This window comes from Siphateles boraxobius, unplaced genomic scaffold (genome assembly GCF_051911475.1).
Source record: "Siphateles boraxobius isolate OS27281-9 unplaced genomic scaffold, OSU_SipBor_1 13, whole genome shotgun sequence".
NCBI classification, from domain to species: Eukaryota; Metazoa; Chordata; class Actinopteri; order Cypriniformes; family Leuciscidae; genus Siphateles; species Siphateles boraxobius.
In genome coordinates this window covers 2,244,920-2,257,558 of record NW_027508733.1, presented here as the reverse complement: position 1 = coordinate 2,257,558, position 12,639 = coordinate 2,244,920, and the positions used below count along the sequence as shown (strand labels likewise).

At 36.6% G+C, this 12,639-nt stretch overlaps 1 protein-coding gene across 1 annotated transcript; it reads right to left on the bottom strand.

Moving 5' to 3' along the window:
• Positions 1–4,417: 4,417 nt before the first annotated feature.
• LOC143735730 (major histocompatibility complex class I-related gene protein-like) lies at positions 4,418–8,776 on the bottom strand. Its single transcript, XM_077225951.1, has 6 exons — positions 8,549–8,776; positions 7,522–7,788; positions 6,607–6,885; positions 5,906–6,205; positions 5,622–5,735; positions 4,418–5,239 (listed from the first exon to the last, which is right to left on the bottom strand). The coding sequence occupies exons 1-6, from the start codon at positions 8,595–8,597 to the stop codon at positions 5,145–5,147; spliced, it is 1,104 nt and encodes a 367-aa protein (XP_077082066.1). The 5' UTR covers positions 8,598–8,776; the 3' UTR covers positions 4,418–5,144.
• Positions 8,777–12,639: the final 3,863 nt, after the last annotated feature.

Genomic DNA, 12,639 nt, shown 5'->3' with positions numbered 1-12,639 from the left:
TATAATTAATTAGTTGATTCAGATGATTAGGTTAATAGCTTGTTTAGAGACCCTTTTCATGATATGCTAATTTTTTGAGACAGGAATTTTGGGTTTTCATGAGCTGTATGCCAAAATCATCAGTATTAAAACAATAAAAGACCTGAAATATTTCAGTTGGTGTGCAATGAATCTAAAATATATGAAAGTTTAATTTTTATCACTACATTATGGAAAATAATTAACTTGATCACAATATGCTAATTTTTTGAGAAGGACCTGTATATATAGCAATTGTAAGTCGCTTTGGATAAAAGCGTCAGCTAAATGAATAAAAATGTAAAATGTAAATGTAAAGCGGCTGAAGAAATTGCGCCCGAATGGGGTGATAAAAGTGGTGTAATGAGCACAGTCTTTTGACAATGGGATCTGCCAAAACCTCATGTTGGCATCCAGTTTTGTGAATATCTTTGCTCCAGACATGCCTAGCGTCTGGTCCACAGACGGGAGGATAAACTTTTCCCTGCACAAGTCAAGTCACCTTAATTTATAAAGCGCTTTTAACAGTATGGATTGTTTCAAAGCAGCTTTACAGTGATAATAGAAATTACCTTAACAGATTGTTTAGGCTCACCGTCACCCAATTGCCCTGTTGCAGGGGGAACCGAACAATGTACAGTGTTCACTAAGCTAGTCGCATCCAAAGCAGTATCTAAAGCCCTTGCACTCTTACAGTTAACCTTGATTAAAGTTTGGATGCGTGTCCCTAGTTCTGAAAAAGACAGAAGCAATCAACTTTTAAATTTTGAGCAATCAAAGTGCACACCGCTTCGTTGAGGGGAGAGAGATCTACTCAGATCCGGATTTCATCCTTAGAATTCTTTGGTGCGACCACCATGGCAGAGCACCACTCTGTCGGCTGCTCGATCCGGCTGATGACTCCTAGCTGGAGCCGTCTTATCCACTTTTCCCAGTCTTGTGGCTTTGTAAAGTCGAAGGAATCCGTTGGGTTTGTTGAGAGCGTTGCTGATGCTTTAGCAGGAGGCTGTGGAGGGTCGTTCTGTTCTAGCCCATGTTGCTCGGCAGTCTTCTGTCCTTGTTGCGAGTGCAACACGCTTGCTACGTTTGCTTGGCTTGAGCTTCTCCACTTAAGTTTTGTTAACATTTTTTTCATTATATTTTCTCATATAATGTCCAGTATCCTTTCACTCACTGTGTCACCACTTCTGACACCATGTCGTGTTGGGTTCTTAAGATGTCGAATAAAGGGTAGATTCACATCACTTTACTTTTTTTTCACTTCTCTTCGAACCACCCCACAACCTCGTGATCCCCCTTTACTGCCCCGTGGTGCCCAGGCAATGTAACAACATTATAGATCACACCACATGCCCTATTGCTTTCGAAGGGCAGAGCCTTGAAGTGGGGACTTTGGAGTGAGCAGGGCACTTGGTGAAGGGAGGAACGAAAGACAACGTAATTTCCTCATTATTTTCACCTGGGATGTTCCCACGACAACACAGCACGGCAGCCATCAGCGCAATAGCTGTTCTTACAACAAAAATGCAAGTAAATATACATTTTATAAGTTTTTTAAGTTTTTTAAATATGCATTATATATCTATGTGTGTGTGAGTGTATTTATCCGTTTTCAACTTTAAAACTTGCCGTCTTATCTTTAGCTAACACATGAAACTTATTTGAACATAACATGACAAAAATGTGTGAAATATATCACGAACAAAACAAAACTTGAATTGCTCTGTTTGTAAGTTAACTCGAACTCTAGCTCTAGCTTTAAAATGAATCACGAGTATTTACTGGGTCACATGACCATAAATGATAAAATGACTTGAAGTGACCATCGCATGCACACTTCACTAGTGGTCTTGTGGAAGGACCCTTCGTGAGGGATCCAGTTGTTCACTTTAGTTTGGACCAGCTCTACAATGTGTCAGTGAAGAGACTAATAATCTCCTGTGAACATCCCACACACACACACACACACACACACACACACACACACACACACACACACACACACACACACACACACACACACACACACACACACACACACACACACACACACACACACACACAGACACACACACACACACACACACACACACACACACACACACACACACACACACTGCCAGCGCTTCACACGTCATCACACTGTGCACTGAGGCCTCTGAAAACTACTGAGGTCAAAAGTTTTTGATCGGTAAGATTTTTAATGTTTTTAAAAGAAGTCTCTTCTGATCACCAAGGCTGCATTTATTATTAGTAATGTACATTTTTATTTCAGGATCCTTTGATGAATATAAAGTTCAAAAGAACAGCATTTATCTGAAATATAAAGCTTTTGTAACATTAAACACTACCGTTCAAAAGTTTGGGGTCAGTAAGAATTTTTATTTCATTTTCTTGGGGAAAGTAATAAAATAAATCAATACTTTTATTCATCAAGGATGAATTAAATTGATCAAAAGTTACAGTAAAGACATTTATAATGTTAAAAAATATTGTATTTCAAATAAATGCTGTTCTTTTGAACTTTCTGTTCATTAAAGAATCCTGAGAAAAATGGTACACAACTGTTTTTAACATCGATAATAATCATAAATGTTTCTTGAGCATCAAATCATCATATTATAGTGATTTCTGAAGGATCATGTGACACTGAAGACTGGAGTAATGATGCTGAAAATCCAGCTTTGATCACAGGAATAAATTACATTTTAAAATATATTAAAATAGAAAAGTTATTTTAAATTGTCATAATATGTAACAATATTACTCTTTTTGTTGTTGTTGTATTTTTAATCAAATAAATGCAGCCTTGGTGAGCAGAAGAGACTTCTTTTAAAAACATTAAAAATCGTACCGATCAAAAACTTTTGACTGATAGTGTAACTGTAGAGTAAGAACTCAGATCCATAAACTACAGTCTGGTGTTCGTTCATTAGATAATTCAATTTGATATGAAGTCTCGCAATGCAATCAAGAATTCTGCGGTACATTTTTTGAATGTAGTTTTACAAATTGCCGTAGTTGACACATATGAGTTAAATATGGAATGCCAAAGCTGACTTAATTAAAAATAAATAAATACATAAATAAATATACAAAGAAATGTAAAAAAGTACAAATAAATGAGAATTTATACTTTTATTTCCTTATTTATGTAGGCCTATAATTGTATTTTTTCACACATTTATTTATTTTTTTATTTATACATTTATTCATTTATTTATTTTCACATTTATTTATTTCTACATTTATTTATTTCCACATTTATTTATTTCTACATTTCTTTGTCCGTATGCTAATGAGGGGGGCGTGTTTTACCTCAGACATCAGCAATCGAGCTCAGAGTGGCAGTGCTGAAGCTTTGAGGCCACAGTGACACCTTGTGGTGTGTGACCAAACGAAACGCAAGAGGTGTGCGGACAATATCACATTTTAAGTCATGTAATTCACCCTAACTGTATGTAGGGTAGGCTATATAGGGTTAACACACATAGCACACATGAACAGAAACTGGTCTTCTGGTCTTCAACTGGTCTTCAACGGGTCTGATAGCAGACACTTGGACATGGAAGCGCATGAAAGTATCCACTATTAATAACAATGTAAACGGGGTGGATAGGGCTGATAAGAGCTTACGTTTATTGTCGATGAGACTCGCACACCAGCGCAGAACGCGGAGAGAAACCAGCGCACATTTCACTGACTCCTACGCAAGCATATTGATCAATGAGTTTGAAACGCGACTCAATACACGGTTTACATTCGCGTTTCATAATTTCGTATGCATAACAGGCGACAATTCAAATGCTTAAAACACAACCCATATTTCATAGATGCTGCTCTTAGATACTGATTAATCACAAGTCATCAATTTGGAATTATTCTTAAATGGTCACACACCACAAGGTGTCACTGTGGCCTCAAAGCTTCAGCACTGCCACTCTGAGCTCGATTGCTGATGTCTGAGGTAAAACACGCCCCCCTCATTAGCATACGGACAAAGAAATGTAGAAATAAATAAATGTAGAAATAAATGCGGAAATAAATAAATGTAGACATAAAAACATATATACATAAATGAATGTGGAAATAAATAAAAGTGGAAATAAATAAATGAATAAATAAAAAAATAAATGTGTGAACAAATACAATTATACATAAATAAGGAAATAAAAGTATAAATACTCATTTATTTGTACTTTTTTACATTTCTTTGTATATTTATTTATGTATTTTTGCTTTTTTACATTTCTTCGTATATTTATTTTTAATTAAGTCAGCTTTGGCATTCCATAGTTAAAATCTGTGTAGCATAATCCATGAAACACGTTTAGTCAGAATCTCTATTAAGTGATCTCTATTAAAACTATTATGTATAGATTAATGACAGAGACTGAACTCAATGAGAACAGTATAGGAGTTTATTTAATATAGCACAAAAATGAGGCAAGAAAGATAAAAAATTTACAAACAGGATGAAACAAAATGTGTATAAATGTTGATTGGTCACAGGTAATCATCGATTTTTATGCTGTTCTGTTAAACACAAGATCAACAAGTACTTTTCAATGAGAAATCATCAGACTGAGGAAACTTAAACTGATGATTGACTCCAGAACACAGAAAGAAATATATACATATATATATATAGTGCTTACACATAATTACACATATAAAATATGTGCATAAACATCTGATTGAGAAAATGTACTCTAATAAAAATGGCATTGGCTCATATCTTAATAACTTATGATTTGTTATTTAGAGGCAAATGTCAGCAAATTAAAAAAATATGTATTATTCTTTTGTAGTTAATCAATATTAATTATTTTAATCTATTGACAGTCCTAAAAAAATAGTTTTTTTTTCGCAAAATAGATAATTTCGCAAAATTCAAAGCAACAAATGAGGAAAACAGCAAAAAACACTTTTCCATCGCTGGGCCGAACGGTTCTGAGAACGGAAAGAAATGCTTACGGCTGTATTTCACTTGTGATTGGTTCAGTGGAATATGTGAAGTGACGTCGCCACTCAGGATTGGTCACTTTTCTGTTGTCTGGCTATTGTTTCTCTGTAACTGGCCATTTGCACAACGTAAACACAAGACAACAGGCTTCTGGAGGGGATCAACTTTCATCAGAGGGAGTGAAGACAAGAGAGTCCTGATCCGGTGTCTGTTCTGGAGAGGGTTTACTTTTGCCTTTGTTGGTCTTCTTGCGGTCTGTGAAGAGAGATAAACAGAGGTGTGTCATGCTGTAATGAAATTCAAAAAACAGTATCAAAGGATTCACATATGACTTCTCACACACACACACACACACACACACACACACACACACACACACACACACACACACACACACACACACACACACACACACACACACACACACACACACACACACACACACACACACACACACACACACACACACACACACGGTTGATCATTTTAGAGAATAAAAACATGACAGAACTGATAAAACAGCAACAGGTTCACATTCACTGCACTCTTCTTCACTGTACCGACACACACAGAAACACATGTAAAACATTTAGACTTATGATGGAATTATATCTCACAACAGGTCATTAGTACTTACAAGCTTTGGGTTTCTTCCTGCGTTTACAAAGTACACACAGTCCAGTCAGTACACCAATAACTGGGATGCTAACCAGAGCCGGACTCTTGATATATGAAGCATCTGATGCAGATTCTAGAACACACAGAGAAACATAATGAATAATATGGCAGAAAACCCCAAACAACAACAAAACAAACCTATAAACAATAACAGAAAAAAGTGAAGCCGTTGTCATTGTCAGTGTTTTGCCGCTAAATTAAGTAAAATATACAGGTAGAAAAATGAACCATGTTTAAACTTACTGTTCCTCATGATCTGATCCTCAGTCAAAATCTTCTGGATTGTCTCAGTCAAACTCTTGTGCTCGACCACACAGCTGTACCGGTTCTTTTTCCATTCGTCTGGAAAGACATACAGGGCAACAGTCCTCTGGAAGGTCCCGTCCTCATTTGGTCGTGTGTCTCCAAACTTCACCAATTCTCTAGAATCACTCATAGCTTGTCCATTCTTCCTCCATGAGATGCTTGTGTCTCTGAAGAGAAAGCCTGTGACGTGACATGTATAATAGTCTGGGTTCTTCTGCAACAGAGACACTTTAGGCTCTAGAAGTAAACACAGAACAGGAAACAAAACTGACAACAGAGAAAGAAACACATGCACTTTCTACTTATCTTAGAGTTTAATATTCTCTAATGTTGACCTGCATAGATTTATCAGTGTCTGTTAAAACATGGTTTATCTGGATCTGCACATGCAAGAAAAAATGGCCACACTTTAGTTTAGAGTCCAATTCTCACTATTAACTAGTTGCTTATTAGCATGTATATTACTAGTTTATTGTTTATTAGTACTTATATTAGCACATATTAATGCCTTATTCTACATGATCATATTCTACATCCTTTAATACCTAAACTTAACAACTACCTTACTAACTATTAATAAGCAGTAATTAGGAGTTTACTGAGGCAAAAGTCATAGTTTTGTAACTCTGATACTGTACCTGTTTTCTTAAAAGTAGCTTTAGACAAATGTAAGAGCTCCTTCAGCCTGGAAACACACTCATAATCATAGTATTGTTTCAGAAATTCAAGCTGTTCTCTGTCATTATTCCACTTCTCCGCTGTGGTGTTTGCCTGTGCTACAGATGTGATGTATCTGTTCTCCTTCAGGTCCAGTGAGATGAAATCTTCTCCATCATAACCGTACTCATCAAACCCATGTGAGTCTCCAGTGTCATCGTCATAATCACAGCCATACATCCTCTGATACGTATGAACTCCTGAAAGAGAGAGTGGGATACTGTTCTTCTTTATGTCTTTTAACGTAAAAACTAATCGTTTGATGTTTATAAATGTAGTAAAAGTGAGGGATGATGTACAAATAAACCCTTCAGGTTAATACAAGACTCCTCTTGATCACCCTGTCAGGGTTTATTCTGCGGTAACAACTGAGTTATATTGATTTGAGTTGAAATATTGTATTAGTGGGCGGGGCTAACAAGTTATTTTGGGGCGTTTTGCTTGTTTCGAATCTGATTGGTTAAATTTTCTGTACAGCATCATGGGTAATGTAGTTTTCACCATAAATTTCATTGTTACATGATTATTTTTAAAAAAATGAAATAATGTGGGCTGGCAGTTTCAGCAGACGCAAATATCAATTAACAACCTCGTATTTCAGTCACAGTAGGCCTGTCTTTAACAGTTAGAAATAGTAAAAAATATAGTTCAAATTTATAGTTCAAAATGAAGAAAATGAATGAGTTTTTACTTCCAGAACCAGACTGTTGGACTCTATACAGCAATGCTATTGACCATGATCATTATCGAGGAATAACTGACCTCAGATGTCACGACTGACCAATCAGAATCAAGCATTTCAGAAAGCCTGTTAGTAATAATGTATTTTAACTCACCATGTGTCTGAGTGAATCGCTGCATTATAACAGGAATGTTGATTTTGTAGATCTGCTGTAGTTTTTCTCTGATCTCAATGTATTTCTTCCACAGTTCTGTAGATGCAAACTCCTTCATCCAGTCCTGTCTGGGAATCAGCTTCTTTATCTTACTGTCATAATAATCAATCTGATGATCATCCAGTGTCGTTACAGCAGAAAACTCTGGAGTTCCTGCAGTCGTCTGTCCATTTATTGCAGTGTAAGTGGTCATAAAGCTGTGTAACTCTGTAAAAACATTAAATACACATTCAACAACACCAAAAACATAACACATAGCATCCAAACTGGTAAATACATATAAATACAGTGTCATAAATCAAACTACTATTTGTTACTAAGATAATTCATTCAGTTTTTGTTCTTTTAATTCACTATGAAATCAATATGTGCAATTCTTGTTTTTTATGAAATTTTGTATTATTTATTATAAATTTTTTTTATCTGTGCGCATCTTTTTTTTATTCACGTGCCTCACAATTTTTAATCGGCCTACATCTGTTCAAATTCCAGAAGCCATTTTACTCGGATATACGGCACAAAAGGAAAAGATGAGTGCAACTTTCACTTCAAATCAATACTTTTGCACATATAACTAGTGTATCTTTCACAGAACACCCGCAGAGGAAGCATATTCTTTCATTTAGCTACATTAAAATGTGCATAATTTTAGTAATTCATACAGGACTATAATCAGACTTGTTATAGTTTTGCTGTTTAAATTGACCTGCGTGAGACAGATCAACGCCATTGGAAAAAACTGAAACGATTTCAGTGCAGCTTCAACAAAAGAAAATCCTGCTTCAGTCAACGACAGAAACAATAAGAACAAGTACTATTATTGGATATTATAAAAGATGTTTGAGGAAATAATACATATCAGATTTAAAACATCTCATGGTTTTCTGTCAGTTCAACACATGGAAGTAGATGAACGTCTTTCTCACAGAGAATTCATAGTTTAAACGAATTTACAAATGATACTCACCCGAATCAACCAAATGTATGAAGATGCTGATGACGATTAACTTCTCCATTATGGGTGAAAATCCTTGATTCTGACCCAGAAATCTTTGTGTAGTCGTCGAAGAGCGCTGTAAAACTCTTTAGCCTTTGCAACATCTGAATCAACAGGTGAAACTGGTTACTGAACTGAAATCACTGCAGTTCGAGAGAAACAGTCTCAATGCTGAAGTGTAGGGAGGAACTTTTACTCACAGGTTGTCGTTGCTTCGTTCAGAACTGGTTTTACCAGTTGATTCAGATGTAGTAAAGGCTAGAGAGTTTTTACTGAGCTCTTCGACGACTGTGCATAAACAGTTGTGGGTCAGATACATGGATTTTCATCTGCAAGAACGATGAATTCTCCGTCAGCATGGCCTTCTGCTACTTCCGTGTGTTGAAGAGACATAAAATCATGAGATATTTTAATAGAACAGATTTAATTATATAAAAGTATATAAAAAGTAAGCTAAGAATTTCAGGAGAGATCCGTGTCAAATTAATTTAATATTATTTTGGACGGTGACTTTGTATGTGGTGTTTAATCATGATTGAGAGCTTTATACCTTTGTGTTGTTTGTTCAGATTTGCACACCTTCATCACCACATACACTGGAATAAATGGACAGACAAAACTCCCAGAGTTTTCTGCTGTAACGACACTGGATGATCATCAGATTGATTATTATGACAGTAACTTAAAGAAGCTGATTCCCAGACAGGACTGGATGAAGGAGTTTGTATCTACAGAACTGTGGAAAGAAGACACTGAGATCAGAAAACATGTTCAGCAGATCTACAAAGACAACATTCCTGTTATAATGAAGCGATTCAATCAGTCAGATGGTGAGAGAAAATGCTTTATGCTAAATTTTTTAATGTGAAAAGTACATTGTGCATTAAACAAAAAGACCAGATGTTTATTTTTTCTCTCCTGCAACCCTGTTTTCTTCTTCAGGTGTTCATACGTATCAGAGGATGTATGGATGTGAATATGATGATGAGACTGGAGAATCACATGGGTTTGATGAGTACAGTTATGATGGAGAAGATTTCATCTCACTGGACCTGAAGGAGAACAGATACATCACATCTGTACCACAGGCCTATCCTACAGTGATGAAGTGGAATAATGACAGAGAACAGCTTGAATTTCTGAAACAATACTATGATTATGAGTGTGTTTACAGGCTGAAGAAGTTTTTAAAGGAAAGCAGATTTAGAGAGAAGAGGTACTTTGTTCAGAGCTTCACTTTGTCCAACAAGTAGATAATTTTTTTATTATAATATTTTATTATATAACCATCTATTATAATAATAAATAATTAACACATCTTTCTTTTGTCCTGCACTGCTTCATTATATATAAAACATAAAAACTTAGCACAAATAAGTTAATCTTATTGTTAATTTGGCCGAGCACTAGATGCATAATCCAGTTTTCAGAAGCTGAATTTACATGAAAAACAATTGTCCAGTCTTATTCACACTAGTCTAAATAAAAAGAGTCTCATCTAACCGTGTCAATTGGGCATTTGATGCAACTGACAACAATTATGAAAGCTGCATTTAAGTTTTAAAAGCTATATTTACAACTGTTCAATTTCAGTGTGTAATTGCAAAAAAAACAAAAGGCCTTTGAAACTGGTCACATGCTGTTTCAGTGGTCATACAAAACGTGTAATTAAAAATATCCTTATTTAATTAATCTTTATTACATTACTTTGCAGAAACCAGAGCATGAGCCGATCACCCAATGAAAGCAAAGGGAAGATGATCATTGACAAAGGTCAATGAAGAGTTTCCAACGATCGTCTGCACTTTCTCCAGATTTTAGTCCGGTTGGGAATCTTCAGGTCATTTCCAGCATGTTTGTGTGACCAGAACATGTTTCAGTGTTGAATAATATGTTCACGAGTATAGATGCCACGGAAATGTTTTCCCAAACAAGACATGATCAATCAAACAAAGAAAAAGAACATGTAAAAACAGACTGTAGACACATCGATTAATAAGTGCAAATGCAAATCAGCAAAAGAATATCCAGAGACTGTCTGGATATGAAACTTATGTTAATATCAGGTGTAATGGGCGCCTTAGATGTTGTTAATGCTATGCAAATTCATCTGTGGCTCTTTAAAAGTGAGGCGTGAGAATGCGTCACTTTAGGAAATGACAAAATATTGCGTCGCCCCCGATGGACTGATGATGAGCGGACGCCTAACACGGCTCTAAAAGGTGAATTTAAGTTTAAAATAAGTGTTGTCTCAATTCAAAGGAGACAGTAAAGAAGATTTTGTTAAACAAAGGACTCAAGGACCTCTTTTCATGACAAGCAGCCAACGAGGTTTCATATGTGTATTTGTTCGATGTATTGAAAGCATAATTTTTTTTTCATCTCGTTTCCTTTAAGACTGCATTGTATAATAGGCTGATGTGTTTGTACTATGTTCATTTATGAATGGAGTTCTCACGGCGTAAACAAGACGAGCCAAATAATTAAAAGCCCGTTTTAAGGAACCAACCAGTGTTTGTGTTGTTGTGAAGAGAGCTACACCGTCCATAGACTCAATCACCAGCAGAGCTGTCAATCATGACGCAAAACCCTGTTTTATAGGATCCAATAATTGACTTAAAACAAACTTAATTGAAAAATGAACACTTGAGCATTCCACAGCATGATAAGAGCTACCTACAATGACAGAAACCATCTTTGGAAAAGGTTTGGAGTGTACTTGGATTTTTTAGTTTGGATCGTGTCCCATTGGATTACATGGTGAGGGCGGGGCTTATGACCTATACTGCAGCCAGCCACCAGGGGGCGATAGAAAAGCTTTGGCTTCAGGACGTGTTGATTTTAATGCTATAAATGTTGTTTTTTGTTTTAAAATTGCTGTCAAATTGATTAATGTCGATTAATCAACATAACATAATTTGTGTGGGCCGAATGTGCGTGTGTGTGTGTGTGTGTGTGTGTGTGTGTGTGTGTGTGTGTGTGTGTGTGTGTGTGTGTGTGATTGTCCTGAGGCTGGCTGATCTCTGCGAGTGTGAGGTCACAAGAACTCCTCGTTACGCTCAGCTCTTTGTGTTTTATGACTTTGTAATGGTATGTGTTGGGCTCGCTTGTTTTTAGGTGTTTCCAGAATTTGATGTCTTGTTTTTGGGACGTTTAGAAGGAGGAATTTTTCCTAATTCTGACCGACATCCTTCATTTGCTATTTTTCTTTTGACTTTGAGTACTCTTTTACAGAAATCTAAATGTAAATGGAGTTTCAATCGATATTTTTCACAATTTAAGAAATCAAATTTTATTGGAGAACCCCACATTTCACTGCCATATAATGCAGTTATTGATCTGAAAAGTTTGAGCCAGATTTGGATTGGGATTTCAATTTTGATCAAACTTATTGTGACCCTCTTTGGGTCTGAAAACACTGAAACACTGAATCCCAAAGCGGGATCACAGCAGGTCCGCGTTTTTCAAAAATAGGGGAGAGAGACACCTCGACACGTCACTGTTTATGGTATATACACACTCAATTGCAGTATATATTTTGAAAATATCGCACCGTATGTTAGTCTGACTACTTTTAAGAGGTGGTAAAACACGATTTCACTTTTCTAAATTTAGCTAGTGTGTAATGTTGCTGTTTGAGCATAAACAACATCTGCATAGTTACAGCGCTCAAAGTTCAAAGCATACGGAGATTTTCAAAGCAAAACGGCAACATACACTTTGAGGGTGGAGGGGGACAGCCGATGCTCCAAAGCCTCTTGCAGGAAAGAAAGCACGGAAATTATCGAACACCTTCGGGGGTCTTCTCTGTGAGAAGCACACCACTCAACGAACAGGTTCCACTTCAGGGAGTAAGCGAGCCTCGTAGAGGGAGCTCTCGCTGAAGTGATGGTATCTACGACTGCCTGTGGTAGATTACCTAGAACCTCCGCGTCCCGTCCAGGGACCTTACATGGAGTCTCCAACAGTCTGGACGCGGGTGCCATATGGTGCCCCGTCCCTGAGAGAGTAGGTCCCCTCTCAGAGGAATGGGCCAGGGAGGAGCTGTCGAGAGGAGAAAA